The 23802-nt window shown below is 35.0% G+C and overlaps 1 protein-coding gene across 2 annotated transcripts in view; it reads right to left on the bottom strand.

Annotated features, from left to right (window-relative positions):
- LOC142322616 (limulus clotting factor C-like) overlaps positions 1-20387 on the bottom strand; it is a 42882-nt gene extending 22495 nt beyond the window's left edge. Inside the window, exons 1-4 of one of the 2 annotated variants that reach the window (XM_075361693.1) lie at positions 20230-20387; positions 16349-16412; positions 12735-12964; positions 6075-6287 (exon numbers count right to left, since the gene is read on the bottom strand). In XM_075361693.1, coding sequence (XP_075217808.1) covers positions 6075-6287; positions 12735-12964; positions 16349-16412; positions 20230-20293 — 571 coding nt within the window. In that variant the 5' untranslated portion in view covers positions 20294-20387. Of the gene's footprint in view, positions 1-6074; positions 6288-12734; positions 12965-16348; positions 16413-20229 lie in introns of those variants that run through there. The other variant, XM_075361700.1, reaches the window with a different exon arrangement.
- Positions 20388-23802: the final 3415 nt, after the last annotated feature.

Raw genomic sequence — 23802 nt, 5'->3', positions numbered from 1 at the left:
ACTACTAATATTATGCAGTGTTACTGCATCCCTAGCATCAAAATAATGGCTTACCTAACCAGTAATAAAATCAGTTACATAGAGACGTGTTCAGCATAAAATCGATTCCTGCAACTTTCAATGACTGCCCTTATGACTTATTAATGGGCACTGCAAAGTTGACTTTAATTAGAAATTGCATCCTTTTGAACTCGAATGGGTTCAACCTTCTGACTACCTTAGTGGTATGTGAGGAATGAAAAATGACTTTCCTCAGGCACAACCAGTCATAATTGTAGTTTTGAGTACATTTATCAGGAAAGCTTTTACACATAATTGTGTATCATTGCACAATTTAGGAGGATAAAGATTTCGCAGCAACATAAAGTTGCCCCAACTTTTAGAAGTCTGCACGCTGGAGATCCGTGAGAATTGAGTTGTTGAGAAACTCTATTGGATACAAAACATTATCAACTTGTAATACTGAATCGACAGATCTGTACTCCATTAGTTCCTCTTTTAAAAGAATTTAATAAAATGTCATTGATCTCAGCAGCTGTATCATTTTTTAGTGTTCATTTCTCTTTTACATAGCCATTCCATAGATTTGTTCTTGACATTGGCAATGTCAGGATAAATTCTGGTAATACGTTCTTTTAACAAATACTACCATACCTAAACCGTCAGGTATAGTAATCTATCCTCCAGATTCAGGGTATTTCTCATCTCCTACTTGTAAAAGCAGCTCAGAAAATTGTTCAGCAGAAAAAACCTCTCAAATGAACTGCCATGTTTGTTTTCAGAAAAACTTTGTGTGTTTGAGATGACTTGATGCATGCTTTCACCTTATTGGCTTGAGTTCCTCTCGATACTACAGGTAGACTCATTCCAGCCAAAAGTACGGTAAGTCCACCACAAAGTTCACCACGGTAAGTTCAACAATTAAACTAGATTTTAAATAAATAAAATTAAAAAAAACAACAACATTAATAAAATAAATAAATGAAGTGCTACATGAAATATCTTGTACAATAAAAAAATTTTTTGTGAAATTTTTGTTAATTAGGCATTGCTGGATATATTACATATGAAGTGCTTTCTCATCATCTAGGGAGTACAGAACCTTGACAAGGTGGTGATGTTTGCGCGTCCCAATGACCCTGAGAGCTATACCAGTGGTAGCTTGCTACTGGTATGGCGTCCCAAGCCAGAATGGTGAAAGGGTAGGGACCAGACTAAGAAGTACTCCAAACAGTAACTACATTAGACCTAGCAAGTTGATTCTAGAGAGTAGAAAACTTTCTAAAAACAAACTAAACCTTTTAGAACTGGAAATAAGGGCAAAAATCGAAATCACAAATTAAAAAATTGGAACATTGAATATACTTAGCTTAGAATAATTTTATCAAACATGGCTCATGATAGGACATATATGATATGACATATGGCCATGGTATGATTAAACAATAATAATAATGATGATGATGATTGATTGTGATGGTGGTGGTGGTGGTGATGATGATAATGATGCCCTGATGTAGGTAATCCCCACGTCCGGAACACAACATCTACGTTCCACGTCCAGGGCGGCAACAGCTGTACTTATGTACAATACTTATAGCTGGCTAACGGGGCTCTGAGTAAATTCCTCGGATATATTACTGTTTTTGACCTGTTTCCATCTTCAGGTCACCAGATGGATGGGATTTTTCGACCACCTGCAGGATATGAACAATTAAATGATTAGGAAGTGGACACATACCATATTTAGAGCTGGCGATGTGGCGGCCAGGGTCAATGTTATTGCAGGTGTAACAGAGACCCTTCCGTTGTCCACATGCCCCCTGTGATGGAAAGCATGTAGCAATGATGCCCATGTATGTCGGTGCATGGGAGCTCTGAAAGCTTCGGTGAGTAGGAGCCTGGAGTCAGTGCAGAGATTGCACATCCGCTCTCTGCCAGGACATATGCTGGTTCAACTGGAGTACCGGATCGGACCTCCAAGGTTAGTAGCCCTGGAGTGGAGGTGTACTCCGGTGGATAGCCTTGCTACAGAAGGGATAATTTCAAATGAATACACTTGAACAACCAATCGTGGCAGAGGGTGCACGTAAACACCCTTGTTTAGAAACCGCCGATTCGCCACAAGTGAAGAGGAAAAAAAGGAAAGAATCAGATAAGATTAGAAAAGATACTGATAAAATCAGTAGAGATTTAAGAAGAGTTTTGTTTGGAAATAACGTTCCCAAACCAAGATTTTTGATCATTACAAAAGAGAATGGTAACTTCCAAAAGGTTAGTCCATTCTTAATCGCTAGAGAGATTGCTAATTGTGCTGGTGGTCCTGTCAAGGAAATCCAGAAGACTAATGGATTGCATGTCGAAAGTATCAATGACATGCAAAGCCAGAAAGTCCAGGCATTGAAGAAGGTCGGTTAATTTGCGGTTTCTGTCCAACCGCATAGCACCCTTAACACATCCAGAGGAGTTGTTTGCCGTGATCTTCTAAACTCTACAGAAGAAGAAATAGTACAGGAAATGTCTAGTCAGGGAGTGACACATTGTTGCAGACTCACTATGAGAAGAAATGGTGAGATTCTTCCTTCGACCTCGCATGTTTTGACATTCAATAGGCCGAATCTTCCTGAAAAGGTACGAGCTGACATCCATCAGCTTGATGTATGGGCATTCATTCCGCAGCTGATAAGATGTTTTAAGTGTCAACATTTCAGACACACTGCAGCTAGATGTGAAGCGCAGGAAATATGCATATGTGGAATGAAAACACATGAGGGTGATCCGTGTAAAGACCCTCCAATCTGCATTAATTGTAAAGGGCACCACAACTGTCGATCTAGGAACTGCCCAGTATACAAATTAGAAACGACCATTCAGGAAGTAAAACGGTTCAAAAAGTCAGTTACCTTGAAGCAAAGAAAATTGTCAATTTACGAAAACCTAGACCATCGACTACTTATGCAGAAGCAGCTGCTGCTCCTCCCACATCTACAATTAATGTGGAGCAGTTGCTTAATACGATGGCAACAAGTCTTGCGACAATGATAGAAAGAATCATTGATTCCAAGATTGAGTCGACTCATCAGACAGAACAAAGTAAACATGAGAAGGCTCATTCCCGGACTGACGTCGTTGACATAAGACACATACAAGCGTAGCCTAAAAAACCTGCGATTATAACGTCATCAATTGACGTAGTGAGTAAAAATCTTGATCTATCCGGAAAAGGAAAAAAGATCACTCCATCTTCTAATCAAAAGGCTAAGGAAATTGTGCCAAGAGTACAGGAAAAGTCTGGGTCTACCGAAATGGAGGTGCAAGTCATTATTGAGAAAGCACCAGACACAGATGATATACAAACTGTACCAATAGAGCCTCCAAAAGCTCAAAGAACAGCTTCGGTGAGAGTGTCTATTTCAGCTGAACCCAGCACTTCATTAGAGATCGAATCCAGCTTATCAGCCGCCGAAAGTGCATCGCTTGCTAGTTTAGATTCCATAGCAACGATGCTAACAGCACCAACGAAGCTTTCATCACCTGATGTAAGCCGGCTGTTGGGTAAAAATTAACAAAAATAAAATGGTACACAGCTCTTATTTGCCAAAAGAAATTGGACTTTAATTATCACACAATTAAATTGCGAATAAGCTAATAATGTGAAAATATACAATTAAACAAAGCCTGAAAACAAAAGAACATAAATCACCTTTTTTACAATCATATACTTAAAAATAAAAATAAATGAATTACGAAAATAACTGAACTTAAATTAATTCTTTACAGAAATTATACAAGTAATATCGGCTGAAACAACATATCAGTTATGATAATAAGGGACAAATACATAAATATACATATTTCAAATAATCATTTTGAAAATCTTTTGCATTAAAAATACGTGTCTAAAACAGTTTAAATAACTAAGTACAATATTATTCAAACAACAAGATAGAATACAAAAGCAAAAAAATATTGCTAGATCAAATCACAATATTAATTACGAAGAATCCAAAAACGTAACTTCATTTCAGGAGTTATTTTCGTTAGATTAAATTAAGAAAAGTAATGAGAATTCAGTTCATGAATAAATAAGAATTAATATCTGTGATTAACAAATTACATTAAAATTAAATGAAAAAGTTAATTATAATATAAGCAAATTGTAATAAGTAATCACATAAATAGAGTTTATTTAGTAAGTGAGCTTTCTTGAAAATACATAGGTTTCTTAGCCATTCTCATGTTAGTGACTTCCTTTTTCTAATTTGTGTAAAATAATATAATACTTGATTGAGCAAACAATATTTAACATTGATTAAAATTATTAACAACAGCAATAATCTTAACTGTCTCAGTAAAATTGTTATTTTCCAAATGTAATCAGAAGTTTGTGCAGTTACAAGGGTCAATGGAATACAATAAAAAACATTCTTGAAAGTTGCTAAAATGTATATAAAATGTTATTAACCAATACATTAATGTTTGTGACATACATATTTTTATAATTCTGAAGTAGTATTTAATTACAAGTAGATTTGATAATAACGATAGTTGGCATTGATAGCACATAGAATATGTTACACATGAAAAATAATGTATGTATATGTAATGTAATGAAAAATAAAATGTGAATTATTGAACCTTTTTTTTTATTTTTATTTTTTGAAGTGGGATGGGGCTAATGACCAAAGTAGTCAGTCGATGCCCCTAAAAACCTCAAAAAAAAAAAAATTATAATAATAATAATTTATAAAAACCACTTACTACTAACTTTTTTATATGTGTTCAAGTACTTTCGAGTTCCAAATCAGAGACTTCAGAGACTCAAAAAAAAAACTTTTATATAATTCTTAAAATAAAAAACTAAAACTCATTCATCGTATGCTTGTCGTTTTTGCATTTTACATAACGACTTATATACAATGAATGAGTTTTTGTTTTTTTTTTATTTTAAAAATAATATAAAAGTTTTTTTTTTTTTGAGTTCCTGTAAATGAATCTGATATCCAAAAGTACTTGAATACATATAAAAAAAAGTTGTTGGTAAGTGGTTTTTATAAATTATTATTATTATACTTAGCTTAAACAGGAAAGTGGGTGAGCTGACAAGGGTGATGGAGAAGAGGATCATGGACTTGCCAAGACAAAATGGAGGAGAGAAGGTATGAGATAAGGCTATAAATTCTACTGGAAGAGAAATAACAGGGTGAAAAAATGATAACAGAGAAATAACAGGGTGAGAAATAACAGAGTAAAAAACAGAGTAATAACAGAGTAAAATAACAGAGTATTGCCATCATAGTAAATGAAAGGATAAAGAACCTAACAGAAGAGGTGACATAAACGTCAGAAAGGATGATGTACTAATATTACATGAGAAAAATAAATAAAGAATCAATTACTGTTCTAGCAATTATACTAGTAAGTGTATTGTAACTGTAACTGTAATGTATTATAGTAGGCTATGAAGGTAAAGTACCTTGCTGTTTTGGTAGAGAATAACTTGTTATGGGAGATCTGCATTGCTAATATGAGTAAATAATTATACTTCTTATTTAATACATTGTATTACTTAAGGTATTTATGACCTAGATATAGATTCTCTAAAATTAATTTTCATTTGTTCATTCCTGTTTAGAATACACTATTATTTCCTGATAAGTAGTTTTATCCTCTAAAATCATTAGTGTGTCTACAAAAATCTTTTGTATATGCTGCTGTCAGTTCTAGCCAGACTTGAATACCTGACTTAGGGAATCTGGAATTTTGCCTTTAAGATATTTATTTGCATATGAAATCCTTAACCACTTTTCTTTTTTGTACAAGTGAAACAGAATCACAATCACTTAATTTAAAACACTTGCTCACAATCAAAAAACCTAATTAAAAGTTATGTATTACATGAGTGTATTTCAGCACATTTACAAAGGATTTTGCTAAAATTATACTGTTTACTTTGAATAGTATGTATTATTTTATTTAATCTATTTTTTATTTTTCAATTGCTATTATCACACACATACAAAATAAGAGAGATAGGGCGGATTAAAACTAAAATAATTTAAACATATCATTACCAAAACTGCATCTTTGAACACCACTATACTTCCAGTTGCCACTTGACAGACATGTGTCATTAAAATACATTTCTGGTAATTCCTGTTGGTACCCTTCTCTGCAACTAAGTCTTGCTACTGTACCAGCACGCACTGGTTCTTCACAATTAACACTTTCTCCATTATATTTACAAAATACTTGTAATGATGTAGACTTGATTGGTTCGCAGAGCTCTAGAATGAAAAACAGGTAAACAGTAGTATAGTTTGTAATTTAAATGAAATATATATGATTATTTCTGTAGTACTAAAAAAGAAAGTATCGACACTGCTAATACTGTCATGAAGATTCTAAAATTATTCAAAGAATAAGCTATGCTAAACAGTAACTGAAATAAAATCAAACAAGAGAATGCTCAAACAAAATGTGAAAGTCTAATAAATACTAGATGTGTATTTCGATTTGTTACAGTCAGCATCCTTATTAACAGTAGAGAATTGAATATTAAAGGAATTAAAAAAGTAGAATTATTAATTTAGAATTAAATGGGATTAAGATAGAAATGAAAAAATAATACATTAGCGAGAACATACGCAGAGCTGCATCATATAACCATATGGACCATGGACCATATAACAGCAGAATTACGCAAGGTTGTTGGCTCCGAATTGCCTGATAACATATAGTACACATTCAAGACTGGATACGGAGAGACTAGGATTACCATCTGCGATTGCCAGCCCCAATGGCTGCCCTTATTGCAGAGAAGGACCACGTGAGGATCAGTTTCTTCTCCTGTAGAGTTGGGGGGGATGTAAGAGAACAGCCCCTACGATGTTACTGCTGTTTTGAAGTGGGTCATACTGCCAGGAACTGTTGCAGCGTAGACCGATCCGGAATGTGCTTTAACGGTGGAGGTGCAGGCCATAGGGCTATTAATTGTGGCGTACCTTCAAGGTGCACGATCTGTGATACAGAGGGCCACCGTATCGGCTCACTCTCCTGTCCTAGCGGCGCTGGAAGTAAGACTGACAGTGCCAATTGGGGGAGGACCGGCTGGACTATGTCGCAACAATGAACCTAAAGATTGTACAAGTTAATCTAAACCATGCGATGTTGGCCAATGATATGCTGCCAAGATACGCCTTGGAGATGAGTGCAGATATTGTGCTTATCTCAGAGCCGTATCTCTCTTGTCCTAGAACAGGATGAATCCTGTTGGAGGATAAGACTGCTGCCATATGGATACGCAAACAAACAGCAGTTAGAGAGGTACATCAAGGGTCAGGATTTGTCAGTGCTTGGATAGGAAGCGTGTACTTCTATGTGTGCTATATTTCATCTAATACATTCATCGAATGGTACACTGAGACCCTGATGTCTATTTCGAGAGACCTACTTGCACACCGGCCGGATATTTTAGCCGGCGATTTTAACGCTTGGTCTAGTACACAGGGGTCAATCAGGAAGAATGTGAGAGGCAGAATAATGGTGGAGACTATTGCGGCATTGGATATGGTGTGCCTTAAAAACGATACTGCGTATACATTCAGGAGGGGGTCAACTGGTTCTGTAGTCGACCTTACCTTCACTTCACCGGGATTGGCTGCACAGATCCATGGCTGGCAAGTATGGGAGGGCTTCTCCGCCAGTGACCACCAACCCACAGTTATGACTCTTGTTGATAACGACAATCGCCAGCTCAGTGTGAATACGGTAGAAGGTTGGAGTGTTAGAACTCTCAATGCAGGAGTATTGGCTGAGACTCTTGACTTGCAGGGTGTCACTGGAGTGGCCTCAGCGAAGGAGAAAGCCTATCATCTGACTGACACTATCGAAGAAGCTTGTGATGCAATGCTTCCAAGGATATATTGTGGTAAAGGTCATCCACCTGTTTATGGTGGACCCATGACATAAATGAGAAATGGAATGAATGTCACGGACTTAGGAGATTGGCCATGCGCACACACCTGCTGCAATGGGTGTGCGAGGTTCACCCTTATTCACCAAACAAGAGCTGGCAGCTCCTGAAGCACACATGCCAGCAGATAAGTCTCCTGGCCCGGACCTACTGCCAAATCTAGTAGTCAAGACAGCAGCACAGGCTGATCCTGATGCATTTCTGGAATTTACAATGTATGCCTGACAGAAGAAGTCTTTCCAGACAGGTGGAGAAAGCAAAGACTAGTTCTCGTCAACAAGCCTGGGAAAGACGCTGAGCTCCCCTCCTCTATAAGGCCGCTTGCTATGCTGAATGCAGTGGCAAAAATACTGGATTGCATGCTCCAACATAGACTAGTTGAGGCTGTCAAAGACTTGGGGAGACTCTCTTCGAGTCAATTTGGCTTCCAGAAGGATAGGTCTGCCATTGATAAGAGTAATATGGAATGAGGGTGGCCGGTCCACTGGTAGGATATACGTGCTAGTCCTCGTAGACGTTAGAAATGCTTTTAAAAGCATTACCCATGCAGCTATTGTACAATCGTTACACATGCATGGGGTACCTGAATATATAGTCAAGATTGTAACCTCATACCTGATGGGACACATATTAACCTGTGAAGCTGAAGAAGGTGTCCTGGAGCGCGCACTGGTTAGAGGAGTTCCACAGGGTTTGATCCTTGGACTGACCCTCGGGAACCTTGCCTAAAACGGGGTCTTTCACCCTCACGCTTCCTCCGGGTGTATCTCTTGTTGGCTACGCGGATGACCTCGTTGTGGTGGTAGAAGCAGCCACAAAGAGAGAGGCAAAGGAGAAAATACATAACGCCTATGGTAGTATCAACAACTGGATGTGAGTAGCTGGGCTTCTACTCGCACCTGAAAAAACAGAAGTAGTCGTGGTAACTGTGGCTAAACGACGACCTAAATTGATAATTACCTTGGAAGTTCAACGCATCCTGTCTAAACCGGCCATAAAATATTTGGGTGTAAGGCTTGATGTCAGGCTACGTTTCGGGACACATACAATAGAGGCATGTAAGAAAGCAGAAAGGGTCATGGAAATAGTTGCTGGCCTACTTCCCAATTGCAACGGCCCAAAACAACATCAGAGACAGCTTCTTATAAGCGTAGCCTGCTCCACACTCCTATACGGTATGGAGGTGTTGATAGGAGCTATGGTGCATACCAGTTACAGGGGAGCAGTAGAGGCACATCACAGGCAGTGCTGCTTCCGTGTCATATCTCCATATAGAACTGTCTCTGGTGCGGCATCTGAAGTCTTTGCAGGACTTCTCCCCATGGACTTGGTAGTGGAGCAATGGAGGAGAAACTGGGAGATAAGGGCTCTTCCTCCTGAAGACAGAAACAGGCAATATACTCTTATATTGGAAGAGATGACCAATGTCAGCCAACAGAGGTGGCACCAGAGCGAAAAAGGACTCTGGACACACCATATAATAGGTGATGTCAGGTATTGGATTAACAGGCGTCATGGCTCATTAGATGGTCTACCATGGCGGGCCATAGTGGTTTTAGGTCCTATCTATTTCAGTTTGGCCTTGTTCACTCAGATGCATGCCCAGTGTGCCATGAGGAAGAAATTGCCCACTGTTCTTCAGGTGCACCAGGTACGACATGGAAAGGAGGCATCTACTGGATGTACAACACAGAGTGAACATATTTGCAGCTGAAGATATTAAGGATATTCTCCTCCACTCGGAGAGACATTGGAAGGCCGTTGCTGACTATACCAAGTCAATCATGCAAAACCTAAGGATCTGGGAAGAATCACGTGCTAGGATGAAGCGTCATAGGGCTTGAAAACAGAGAGGTTCACGGCTGAATGACTATGACTACAGGGTCCTCCTCCACACACGAGGGTGTCGCGTGGACATGATGAAACCATGGGCACTCTGCCTTCTTGTCTGATGACTGCCTCCCAGTAAGTCTGATACAACATATCATATAAGTATGATGTATCATGGATGTACTGTATCACTGAGTTTTTGCCTGCTTTATAATTCATGTATATTATTAGTGTTTATTTCACTGTACTTGTAGTATTGTATTGATTTGTAGTAAGTTTTGCTATGCATCTGATTATATCATGATGTTCACTTGTTAGATATTGATTGTGTATGAGGATGCCTGATCAGAACTGTATGTTTGTGTGTATTGATGCTGCAAGCCTTTGCTGTATCCAGTTGTAAATATGTATTTGTGGTATAAACTATGGTCTTTATTATTTTGATGTTTTATATTATAATGATTGATGTTATTTTTCTACTGATATGATTGATTGATGATAGTGTATATTGATGCTGTAGGTCAATGCTGCTTCTTGTTGTAAGTATGTATCTAGTTGTATGAACTTAGTTGATGTATTGTATCATAGTAATTATGGAGTATGACTATCTGTGTGGGTGATCTCTCCCTTCCTGAAGTAATGCTTCTTTAAACTTTGCCAGGGAGGGTGGATAGCCAGGGGTGGAGGATTAGTTAGTAATGTGCAGGAACACATACGCACTTATTAACATCTTGCAGAACCTGTTAGCAAGCCTGACACTGCTTAGGCACCCGTAAATGGGGTTCCTCCACCTTGTAAAAAAAAAGTGAAACCAAAAGATATGTTAAAAAGTAAATAAAAAAGTAATGAAGCAAAATATATTATTTTCTCAGTGTTATGTAAAATTGCAAAAATAGTATTTCTATCTCGGTTAAATTAAACAGAATAATTAATTAACTATAAACATTAAACAACATCACTTTAAACAGTTCAAATTGCAAATGAATAATAACCTTAATTACACTCTAAACAATTCACTCACAACCAGACTGTACATCACACTTCATTACCTCCAAGTTTCAATCAGTACATTCATAATTCTGTTACTGGCAGTCATTTGTGTCGAAGTATTGTGATTTGTTTAAAATAAATGAAAGAGAATTTCATTCATGGGGTAATAAAACATTATTTTTTGAAAGACAAAGCCATACAGCAGACTAAAGCCAACTGGATAAATATGAACAGTTTATTAACAGTTGATTTTGAGTGGTCATGAGCACAAATGATGTTCAATGTTTTGGAGAGCAGTTTTTGATATTATAACTGCAGATTTTTAAAAAATCCATGTAATGTTGTAATGGAGGAATGTTGAAAGTGCATGTGATGCTAAGACAACGGGCATCTTAAATCAACAGAGCCATTATATTTTACAAAAATATTTACATATGTGAAAACTGACCACAAGATGGAAGCTACATTTGCTTACAAATGGTCAAGAGCGTGAATGAATAAATATTTGTAAGTACAGTTTTCAGCTGAATCAATATAATAAAAAGGAATTTCTTTGCCATTTTATAGCAATTGAAACTCTGACACATCACTATAAGCTGAATCGAAGGAACTGTCAAAACAGTAGGTTACAGTCAGCGAATTTAGTCCAAAGAACACAAAAATCATTCCATCAGCAGAATAGATGATTGCCACTCTTTTGGAATTCCCATTGCACAATCTTAATTAACAATCTTAAAAAGTGCAAAAAAATAAATGGGGAATATTTTGCTTCTTTTTGTCATCTAGATTAGGAAAAAACGATTGTTGTAATTAAATTACAAAATTCTTCTGAATTGCCTGAACTTGCCAAATATAGTAGCTTTGCACTATTATTTGTTCCAAATATGAAGAAGCAGCTTGCTAGAATGAGACTTATACAAAATGCTGATGTTATTGCCGAAATATCTGCCTATTTTTAAGATTTGAATAAACCATATTTTAAGGAAGGATTAAAAAAATTTAAACAACATTAGTGAATAAATATGAAAGTGTATAGAAATGAAAGGCGACTACGTTTTGAAATAAAGATTTTTCCCAAAATTTGTTTCTACTTTATCTTCACACAAACTTATTACATACTCCTAGAATGTTTTTATTAAATAATCTGTACTATATATAATATAGTTCTGAGAATCTGTGATGGTTAAAGCATAAATCTTCACTCACACTTTTTTGCAAAATTGAACACTGTTCACTGCTAAGACAATGGATTTCATACAAATATGTGATCAATGAAAGTATTAACAAACCCTAGTTTAACACTAATATGTTTATTTATTTCCAATCTATTTTTAGATTTATGAAGAAAAAACATATTAGCACTTCTATTGGGTCTGTTACATAATGTCAATGTTTATATTGCCCAGTAAAAAAGGTGTATGATCCTTAGAATACTGTTATAAAAGATTCCAACATTTATGATCAATACATCAGCAACTGCTGATGAATAAACAGAAAAAATATGAATTTTTTATTTACTATTTGAAAAAATAATCTATTGCTCTTATTGAATTCTACTGTAACCAGCTTTTAACATTAAGATAAAATCTAGCACCTGATAGCGACATCAGGATTGTCTTCAGTTACATAAGGTCTGCAAGTTTGATAAAAAGTAAATAGTACTAAACAGGAACTTTTTCTCCGTTAATCAATAGAATTGTCTGAATGATGAACATCAACACCCTCTGAGAAATTAATCCTGACTATACAGTAAAGATTAATGCATAACAGTTGCTTCTATACACACCACAGAATGAAAAAGACAAATAAATAATGAAAGCAACAGATCAATTTGGTATTTATGTTGTAAAACAGTGCTTTATACATATTTTTCTCAACTGAGTGGATCAACAATACATAGTGAACATGCCTAGAAAGTAATGATGATTTTCTTACTTACTAACACAAGCTGTAGGACTTAGTTGCCATTTTCCATTTATGCAGATTGCAACAGAAGCATTCACATATCTTAATGCAAAACCTTCCTGACAGTTTATAAAAATGTGTTGGAAGCTATCTATTATTTCATTTTCTTCAATTGCAATACATTCTTCAAAACTTGAACATTCATTTCTAGAATACTTTGTACCAATAGAAAATAGAGGAAGTAAACATTTACCTGATGGAATGCTGTAATAACAAAGATAGTATTATTTGTAAATGAAGCATTTATATAAATGCATGGATGGATAAATAAATATATATAATAGAATTTGTGTGTACACACACGGGTGTGCTCAACAGCTGTGCAGTTAGGTAAAATATAATTACAAAATAATAGATTAATATAATCTGACAAAAGAAACAGATCAAAGAATTTCTACAGAGCTAACCTGCTATGGTAGATGCCAGCCTGTCTCATTGCTGACCAATCTGGCAGATGATTCAAGTGCTTTTTTGGGGCTATCAGGTTTAAGTTGTCTCTAGTGATAATGTAAAACATATTTATTAAAAGCTGAAACTGAATTAAAATTCAGTAAAAATACAATATATTGTATTTGTTTCTATTTTGACCATCTAGACATTCTTGATCCTATTTAGTTTGAATAACTAATGGTTAAAATTATTTACAATTGAATATTGTAAATATAAACATATTAAAAAAGTATAATATTGATTAATCGCTAAAATGAAGATAGGTATAATCCTAATCTCAAGAAGCAGTTAGGTTTGTTTTTAGCAAACACAGAGAGGAATTTTAGATAAGCATTTAAAATTAATAGCAATATGTAACTGTTGTTTCTTTGTTACAGAGTGCTGTGCCCTTTAAATAATTTTCTTTACACCAATCAAAAAAGTATATAACATCAAAGAAAATAAATATAAATTATTCTGTACAAGAAGCATTTCTGCTATGCACAAATCATGTTGTTCCAATTGAATCCATCTTGAGGTTAAGACTAAAGTTAATCTCAAAGTTATACAAATTCAAAAATTAATAAAAATAAAACTGTCAAGTTTTGTACCTACAAACTATGATTTGCGAACAGCATTGATTTTTTGATACCATTTAAAGAAAACTGCTGCAGAATCGCATCGAATGCTTGTCAAAGCTTACTGTGAGCATGCTCACAGTATTTTGATTGGTTTAAACAATTCAAAAGTGGCGATCTTGATGTGAGAACCGAAGAACTTGGAAAACCACCAAAAACATTTGAAGACAACGAATTGCAATCATCGTTTCCAGAAGATGGGAAAATGGTTTCCATATGAACTGAATAAAAGACAGCAAAAAAACAGAAAAACCACTTGAAAAATGCTGCTCACCAGGTACAACAGAAAGTCATTTCTCCATTGAATTGTAATAGGTGATGAAAAGTGGATATATTTTAAGGATCCTAAGCATAAAAGATCATGGGTAACTCCAGGTGAACCATCAACATTGATTTCAAGGCCAAATCGCTATGGAAAGAAGACAATGCTCTGTGTTTGGTGGAATCAGAAAAATGTGTCTATTATGAGCTGCTAAAACTTGGCGAAACTGTTAATACTGAATGATACCAACATCAAATGATCGATTTGAATAAAGCATTGCATGAAAAACGACCAGAACATCAAAAAAGGCAACACACAGTGATTTTGCTTCACAATAATGCCCCATCATACACAGCAAAATCGGTGAAGGAAACGATTGAGGCAATCAGCTAGGAAATACTTTTGCATGCGGTTTACTCACCAGACTTGGTTCCATCCGACTACTATTTATTTGCATTGATGGGACACACACTTTCTGAGCAGCACTTCACTTCCTATGAAAATGTACGAAAATGGCTTGATGACTGGTTTGCCTCAATAGAGCAAGTTTTTTTGGCATGGCATTCATAAATTGTCAGAAAAATGGGAAAAATGTATAGCTAGCGATGGGCAATATTTCAAATAAAATATTTTTTTATCGTTTTCAATAAATGTGTATTTTCTATACAAAAATTTCAGTTTCATATTTACACACCTGGAACATATCTCTGTGTCTAAAACAAGTTTGCCGATTAAAAAATGTTCTTTTCAGTTTATCTTTTTTTTTTGTGGTGCACTCTAAAAGTACAGTAAAGTTTTGATATGAACATAACTATTAAGCTTAAAACCAACACCTGCAAATAAAGAAAGTCATGAATTAAAAAAAAATAAATGCAGGCAGACTCAATTTTTTTACAAAGACAGTCACGATGTCAACACAATTTAAGTCTTAGAAAAGCAGCACAACCTACTACTTAATTAATCACTTAAAGGTACTCTACTTAAAAAAAAAAGAAAAACATAAATAGAATGTAAACATAGTAGTAACAATTTTTTAGAATGTAGGGTTTGTGTTTTGTTAATAAATAATTCAAAATTTAATAGTACTAAAAAGTGGTAAATTTCATACATGTACAGCTAGCTCCTTCCTTAATTGTTCATGATCAGTGATAAATTTTTGTCAGTATTTTTTATGTTATCGATCGTATTTTTTATTTACTTAGTAATTTCTTTTAATATGATTTTTTTTTATGTAATACAAAATTTAATCTAATTTAAAAACAGATCTATTTTTTATGTAGATTTACAGATTAAAATAAGTACACAACAAAATTGTAATGAAGAGTAGAATTCCTCTTATTAATTAGACTATTTTGTTTTTTATTCTTTTATTACTGTTATTTTTATTATGAAATCATTCTTTTTTTAACTCAAATTTCACAGAAATATAAATCACTTTAATTAATGATTATGTTTCACTACAAGTAAATTTTCAGTAACTGTAATCGTTAATTGTAAATTTTCTGTTAACTAATGTAACATTTTTCTTATCATGTTTTCCTTTAAAATTAAATAAAAAATAACCACACAACTCTCCATAAAAAAATAAAAACTGACATTTACTTACTTGCACATGCGTTTAATACATCCGAGAACACTATGACAGTTAACATTCAAATGTATAACATTATTACGTTATGATCTAACTCTTTCAGAAATAGATTCAGCTATTTTCGAAAAGAGGTGACTTGACTCGTTATATAAAAACACTATAAAACTGTTAAATAAAAAACTACCAGGTTGTAGGATTTAATGGAAACTTTGGATTATCAGATTTAATGATCACAAAATCTTTGAAGGAACAAGTACAATAATCAACGATTACTAAAAAAAAAATCTACATATTGACAAGGATTAAAGAAGGTATTATTGAAGAAATCTATGAAATCCTTTGATTTGTACAAGAACATGAATATTTCAGCTAATTAAAATTAGCAGTTTTAGCTTACACCACTAGTAAGGGTAATAATAAACTTACTAACCTTCTAAATAAGTCACACACACACACACATCACACATGCACGTGCAGGCACAGGCACTGGCACGCACGTGCACGCACACACACACACACAGAGAGAGAGAATGGAAAAGAGAGAGAGAGTTAGAGGGGGTGAGGGAGAGAGAGGAGAGAGATGTAAAATGCATTCACAAAACTGAAAACATTCAAATGTTATTTAATACATTACTTAAAAATAAATTTAATATATTACAGATACTTACTGGTGCAGTGCAGATTGCATCTCTCTTTCTTCCATATTAGTTGACAATACTTCTAATGAAAGTCCTAAAATACAAGTAAAAAAAATTGCAAATTCTGCTAAACCCATAAATTATATATATATATATATATATATATATATATGATATATACATATATCAGGAAGATTCTGCCATTCATTATAGGCATATTCTTCTCATCAAAATAATGAAAAAAGTTCATACAAATATAGGTCTAGAAATGTTTTGTTACAGCTAGTTAAAACTTCTGTCCAGATTTCTACTTTACAGTAATATAATGCTATACTAAAACTCTATGGATGTAAATTACTCAACAAAATTAATTTTACATGCATTTTATGAGTCACATGAAAAGATAGATCCCAGACCTGTATCTTTAGTCATTTATGAGATAATTATTGTTAAAGCCCTTTTTACAATTTGAGCGTTTTAGGTTTTACATAAATTTACTTTGTTAAATTTCCAATTACGAAATAACCTTAAAACAAAATTTGTAGGGAATTAAGTTTTACTGCTTTTTTGTATTTGCTTTTAAAGAAAAATCTGTCTTCAAATTGATTTAGTAATCAATCATTATAATATTTGATACACATTTTTACATCAACTCTCTCTAATAAATAAATAATTACCGTGTAAACAAATATCAAATTTAAAAATGATGGCTATTTTTAAATATTTTAATCTTTTACATCTCAATTTCGTATATCAAAACATTAGTTTCATCAAAATGTTAAGGGAGTAATCAACCCAAATTAAAAAAAAAAATTCCTTCGATGCAAAATATCTGTAACCTTGGTAAATAATTTCAATTTATACATGGATATTAATCAGCAGAAAAAAAACAAAATTTCAACAAGAAACTTTATTTTTGGAATGGTTTGGAAAAATCAGTTATAATTTCAGAACCTCATATCTTTACTTCTATGAGATCTAATGACTGTATTTTTTTTTAATGTAGGGGATAATTAATGTATAAACTGTTGTATGCTTTTATAATTCCTACTATCTGTATTAAAAAAAAAAATCATCTGATTAAGATGATTTTTTTTATTTATTGGACTTAATGTTAAGTCCAATAGATTTTTTTACCTTTGTTGGCAACTAAAAGTGTTAAATTTCTTTAGCAGAAGACGGATGATTTTTGATGTGCCAAAGATATACCAAAAATTATTTAGAGAATTAGAATTGTTAAATTTCTGGTTATTTTAGTATACATGCCATCAATAAATGTTAGTTCAAACATTTGCTCTAAGAAAATTGAGAGTAAATCTGGCATGGATTTATTTATGCCTGTTAAATATTTATTTAACTTCTGTTCAAATTTAAATGAATTCATTACATATCTATATAGGTTTTTTGTCACAGTCAACAAAGTTTTTATTGCTAACATGACCTGTGACATTTGAAAGAAGAAGGCCCCTTCCTATTGCAATACATCAAGCTGACTAAACTAACTGATGATTTGAAAATAAAAAATTTTAAAATAATTTAAAAGTTTCTTAAAAAAAATATTTTATATAGAATATATAGTCAGAGAATAGTTAGATTTTTGTACATGAAGCAGAAATTTCCGAATGTAAGTGAAGGAAAAATTAAAGAAGGAATATTTTTTGGTCCTTAAATAAGAGAGTCGGTCAGAGATGATGTATTTAATTATTGTTAAATAATGTAGAAAGTGCAGCTTGAATTTCATTTAAAGACATTTGCAGAAGTTTTCTCGGCAAACAAAAATCCGATAATTACCATGATATTGTTAATCATCTTCTTACTTCATACAGAGCTATGGTTTGTAATATGTCTTTGAAAATACATTTCCTGCACTCACATCTGGATTTTTTCCTGAACAACCTCGAAGACATAAGTGACGAACACGGTGAACATTTCCACCAAGACATTGCAGTGATGGAAAGCTGCTATAAAGGGAAATGGAATACTAACATGCTAGCTGATTATTGTTGGACATTAATTTGGGATGTGCCTGGGGCTATTTATAAAAGAAAAGCACCAGTAAAATCATTCCAACACAGGTATGGCCATGCAAAATTATAAATTTTACAGATTTTAACTATATTTTCTCTTAATTTTTTTTGAAGTGTAATGTATTTAAAACTAAAGGTGATAGAAAAATTGTATTTACAGATCTGTAATGTACACAAAAAAAGTAATTCAAGAAATGGTATCACACTTAACAGAAACATTGAAATTTTTTTTGTCTGTCAGTGTTATCTCCTGTTTTTTTAACTTTATCTTAAATAGTTCCATGTATTCTAAAATATGAAAATGTCTTCCTTTTTCTGCATAATGTAATATTTTCAAAGATTCTAGCATTTCAGTGGACTACATACAATATTTCTATCAAATGAGTTACATAATCTAAATGATGATTTCACATTTATAATGTTATCTGTGCATGTATATATGAAATTCAAATTTTTCTTCTACCTTTCTTCTTATTTTCAAATTTAAAAAGTTTACCGCATTGCTTTCTTCTTTTTCCATGTGATTGTAATATGACTTGCATAGGACAAATGGGGCGAAAATTTAAAATAGAATTTAATGAACACATAAAGTCAAAATTTCTAAAATATAGAATCAGAAGGAATAGATTCAAGAAATTGTGTAACCATTAGAGCAGGAGGGACAAAAGAGAAGAGGCCATGACAGTAGGTGTGGGAGTGGTAGAAGCTGAACATCACTATTTATTTGACGATCCCAACTCAGGAAGACTCAGCATTAAAACTAGTTTTGAGAATGGAGGTACTCTAAAACATGTCAACTACAAAAGTTAGATTGACAATGCTAGGAAGGGCAGAAAGTAACGATCAAATCAAGTATGATAACCCTAATAGAAATATGAAATACTGCCACAATTTTAGTATATATTTTTTTATATGTTGAAAAAAAAGTTAATACTCTACTCTTGTTAAAAAAAAGTTATCTAATAATAATCCATCTCTTCAAAGTAATCAATTTAGAATAAACAATCTTCTTCATCAGCACAATTGCGCTATACTTCTGACAGTTAAAGTCATTTTTTTTTTACCTATTTGACATTAGAATTTCTCTGATGTGAAAGAAACTATAAATCTTAATTGAATGAGAAAATATTTAGTAGTCAATCTTTACGACTTCTTAACAGAAAAATAAATTACTGATGTCTTAAAAGGTATGGAAATAATACTTACCACTGAACTGAAAGAACAAAATGTAATAATTATTAAAAATTATAAATATCTCACTTATTACGGCCAAATTGTAATAGAACGATTTAGTAAGCTAATTAAATACTTATCTGGTTCATCTAAATATGAAAATGCATTCAGATACAAATTCTTGAAATGCAGACAATGTACACCAGATAATTATCTCATATCTGATTTCATAGAAACAAACACACATATAAAGACATCAATATTCAAATTTTACACAGTACATGAAAACAAGACCTCAGTACATTTTAATTAAATGAAATTTACAAAACTAAATTTTACAAAAACAACTCATTAAGAAATATATGTATATATTATTTGAATGTGTACTATGGGGCTTTATCCTTTTTTTTTTTTTTAAGATAGTTAGCATTTATATTTGTACTACTGATGATGATCCTGAAAGAGAAACTATAAAATTAGTTCTGGCAGGTTCTCTCAGAGAATATTTTCCATATAATTTAAAACTAAATTTTCTGTTTAAAAACTGAAAATTCTGCTTCCAGTTTATATTTTATGGAAAAAGCATTATATATTTTTTATAACATAAGTAACTGAGCCCATTGTTGGTTAAATGTAAAATTTACAACCTCACAGAATGGATTCAATTCAGTTAGATTTGTAAATAAATTTATATATAGTTTTGCAAAATACCTGTTATACTAATTAAAGAGATGATTAATTTGAAAACAAACACATTTTCATTACGGAAAAACATTATTTCCTTTTAACTTCTTCTTTTTACACTATGATTATCAATAATGTAGACTTATTTACAGCTACACACTAAGTAGGAAACTTGATAAATAAATAAGGAAAATAATTCTGTTCAGGTTTTGGTCAAGGTCGCAGACACAACGTTGTTCAAGAACAAACACTTTTGCAGATTTCGTAATAACGGGCTAGAATCTGTGAAGTTATAAATAAATCGTCGGGTTAAGCTCTTTACTAGATTTAAGTTATCTAAAGACTTTAATTTTTACTTACTGTTAGCGGCTGTTTCTGTATTGTCGGATATAATATATAAAAATTAAAATTTGATTATTTATAAGCAAAATGTTGTGCTCGGTAAGACAGACCCTGCTATGTTTTCTTGCTGTACGGTTATTATGTGTTTGAATTCCTGTATTTTTTTTTATTTGTGAACGTATTGTTTATTCAAGCAGACTGTATTATTCTCAGTATAGCCTTCTGTTCTTGTAGCATAAATATTATTTACCGTATTATTTTCCTTTAGTTTAGTAGTTGATGCATAAAATATTCTTGAGTTTCTGGTATAATTATAAATTTAACAAACTTTAAATACTGTTGATGTGCTGTATTATTTTTTTTTCTTCTTTCGTAATCACTACGTAATCCACACCATTAGATCCTCTCTGAACTTTTTTTGGTCCTCTGAGCCGGCTCTGGGTAGTGAATTTTGTGGAGTGATCGTAAAATTGTCTATAGAACATAGTCACCGTACAGCTCGTGTATTCGCGTCAGCGCTAACGCACTTGCTATGTCTTTCGCCGATAAGCTTTTGCTCCAACGGAGTTGTGCATCATTTATTGAGTCCGTGGCCAATGAAACCAAATCAGTCACCTTTCTCACCATGGAAGCGTCCGAAGTACCAATCCAAATTAGGTCTGCTGGAATCCACGTGGTCTCGATTCAACGACCTCCACGAGAAAAAGTTCCGTTCAACAGATCCAGCTATCACCGGGGATGCTTATGTCAAGGACAAGGTCTATGAGACCTGCATGCTTAATTATTCATTTGCTCGGGTCTCGCTCATTCATGCTATCATACAAAAGGGTGATAATGTTGGCCTCTCAGAATCGTTTCGACGTGATAACACTACAGCTGCTTAATTCAGCAATCCGGCGATTAGAGGCACCCTTCCAGACATTGCTCTGCTTCAGTTCTCTGGGGAGTTTTTAGAATGGCTCTCTTTTCGGGACCTTTTTAATTCATTAGTGGGCTGCAACACGGAACTGCCCAGAGTAAAATGCAGTATCTAAGGACCAGCCTCAAGGGCGAGGCAGCTCAATTGATCAACCATCTCCCGATCAGAGGTGACTCATTAAATATCGCCTGGGGATTAGTCTCCGATTGATACGACAACCCACGGCTGCTCATCTTCACTCAAATAACCAGAATGCTCTATACTCTACCCATGACCATCCACTCAGCCAGCCACTTGAACAGGTTGCTCTGTACTACCACTGAATCGCTCAACGCTCTTCATGCTCTTCAGGTACCAGTGGAAAATTGTGACGCTTTTCTTGTGATAATCATCAGTAGGAAGCTCAGCCCAGCTTTCCTTGAGGCCTGGAAATACAAAGTCGAGCAATCCATGATTTTCCCGTCCCTGTCGGAGCTGCTCAAGTTTCTCGAAGGTCGAGCTCGTGCCATGGAGGCCATCAAAGCCCGGAAAGTTGCGCAGATTGACGCTTGGCCTTTTGGATCATCTCAGAACCTCTCTCGTTCTTCTCAGCAGACATCACGCTCAATACAAGCGGTATCTCATGCCACCAGCGCTTCCAAACAGCCCAACTTAGCTCAAGATGGGAATTCATCGGGTACTGAACGGTTCTCCTGCTACTTCTGCCAAGGTATCATTACAACTCACCGGGTTGTCTAGTGGTGAACGCGTCTTCCCACATCAGCTGATTTGGAAGTCGAGAGTTCCAGCGTTCAAGTCCTAGTAAAGCCAGTTATTTTTACACGGGTTTGAATACTAGATCATGGATACCGGTGTTCTTTGGTGGTTGGGTTTCAATTAACCACACATCTCAGGAATGGTCGAACTGAGAATGTACAAGACTACACACTTCATTTACACTCATACATATCATCCTCTGAAGTATTATCTGAACGGTAGTTACCGGAGGCTAAACAGGAAAAAGAAAGAAGGTATCATTACATCTCATATTGCCGCTCTTTTGACCAGCTCTCGGCATCGGAGCGCCGACAGTCCGTCACACAGCAACGCTTTTGCTACAGTTGTCTGGATTGACATGTTGTGCAGGCATGCCGCTAATCTAGACGGTGCATAATTTGCCGAGATCGTCACCACACGTTGTTGCACCCGAAGACCAGCTCAACCGTGCCTGCCATCCAGCAGGCTCAGGCTCTTACACCGGCTTCACCAGCTCCAGTTTCAACATCAGTCAACGCACTGGCTGTCAGCTCGCTGGATTCATCACCAGGACAGTTCAACCTCGAATGAGGATTCGCCTCTCAGGAGAAGCACACCAACTCTCTCCAGGATGCCAGCTCAAGAATAGCAGTTCTCTTGGCGACTTTTTTGGCAATATTCATCACCTCTGACAGCACGCATCACCAGGTAAGAATTTTACTGGACTCCGGTTTATAACTAATTTCGAAACAGCTCGCTATACGGCTGAATATTCCTCGGTGTCGATCATTGGAGTTGGTGGTATCTCTTCTGGGCACTCATCTGATCTAGTTCAGCTCACTCTGAAATCTCGCTTCTCGGATTTCACTCTCAACTCCTCAGCGTTCACTCTCAACAAGGTCACTTCCTCTCTGTCCTATTTTTCAGTTTTCTCTACGCCACAGTGGCCAAATCTACAAGGATTAGATCTTGCGGATCCCGAATTCCTTCGCTCTGCTCCCGTGGACATTCTTTTGGGTGCTGATGTCTACAGTCATGTCATGGAGCTGCAGATTATCAAGGCAACGGCAGATTCTCCGGTCCCTTAGCTGATAAAATTCGGTTGGGAAGTTCTAGGGCCCACCTCTACAAAGGCGACATGTTGCTCCGTCTCTGCTCACATAGCCTTCGATTATTCTAAGCTCACGGAACTCCTCACTCGGTTTTGGAGACAGGAGGAGGTTCCTGACGCGCCCGACAGTGACCTTTCTCCAGACGAGGCGGCTTGCGAACATCACTTTCAGCGGTCGTTCACCCGTGATCTTTCAGGACGATAAATCGTGCGGCTTCCGCTCAGAAAATCAGGCTCAACTCTCCGTAACTCTAGTTCTGTCGCAAAAATTAAGCTCCATCAGCTTCAGCGTTGGTTTGATTGTTATCCAAAATATGCTCGCCTCTACACAGAATTCCTTGAGGAATATGAACGCCTGGGCCAAATGAGAAAACTTTCAACCGCTCCATCGGTCCAGACGGAATCGTATTACCTTCCACACCATGGGGTTCTCAAGGAGCATAGCTCTACTACTAAACTCAGAGTGGCATTCAACGATCCAGTGCCACTTCTA

This window comes from Lycorma delicatula, chromosome 1 (assembly GCF_047948215.1).
Source record: "Lycorma delicatula isolate Av1 chromosome 1, ASM4794821v1, whole genome shotgun sequence".
Lineage (NCBI taxonomy): Eukaryota > Metazoa > Arthropoda > Insecta > Hemiptera > Fulgoridae > Lycorma > Lycorma delicatula.
Note: the sequence above shows the minus strand (reverse complement) of the source record. Positions and strands in the feature narration are given on the sequence as shown.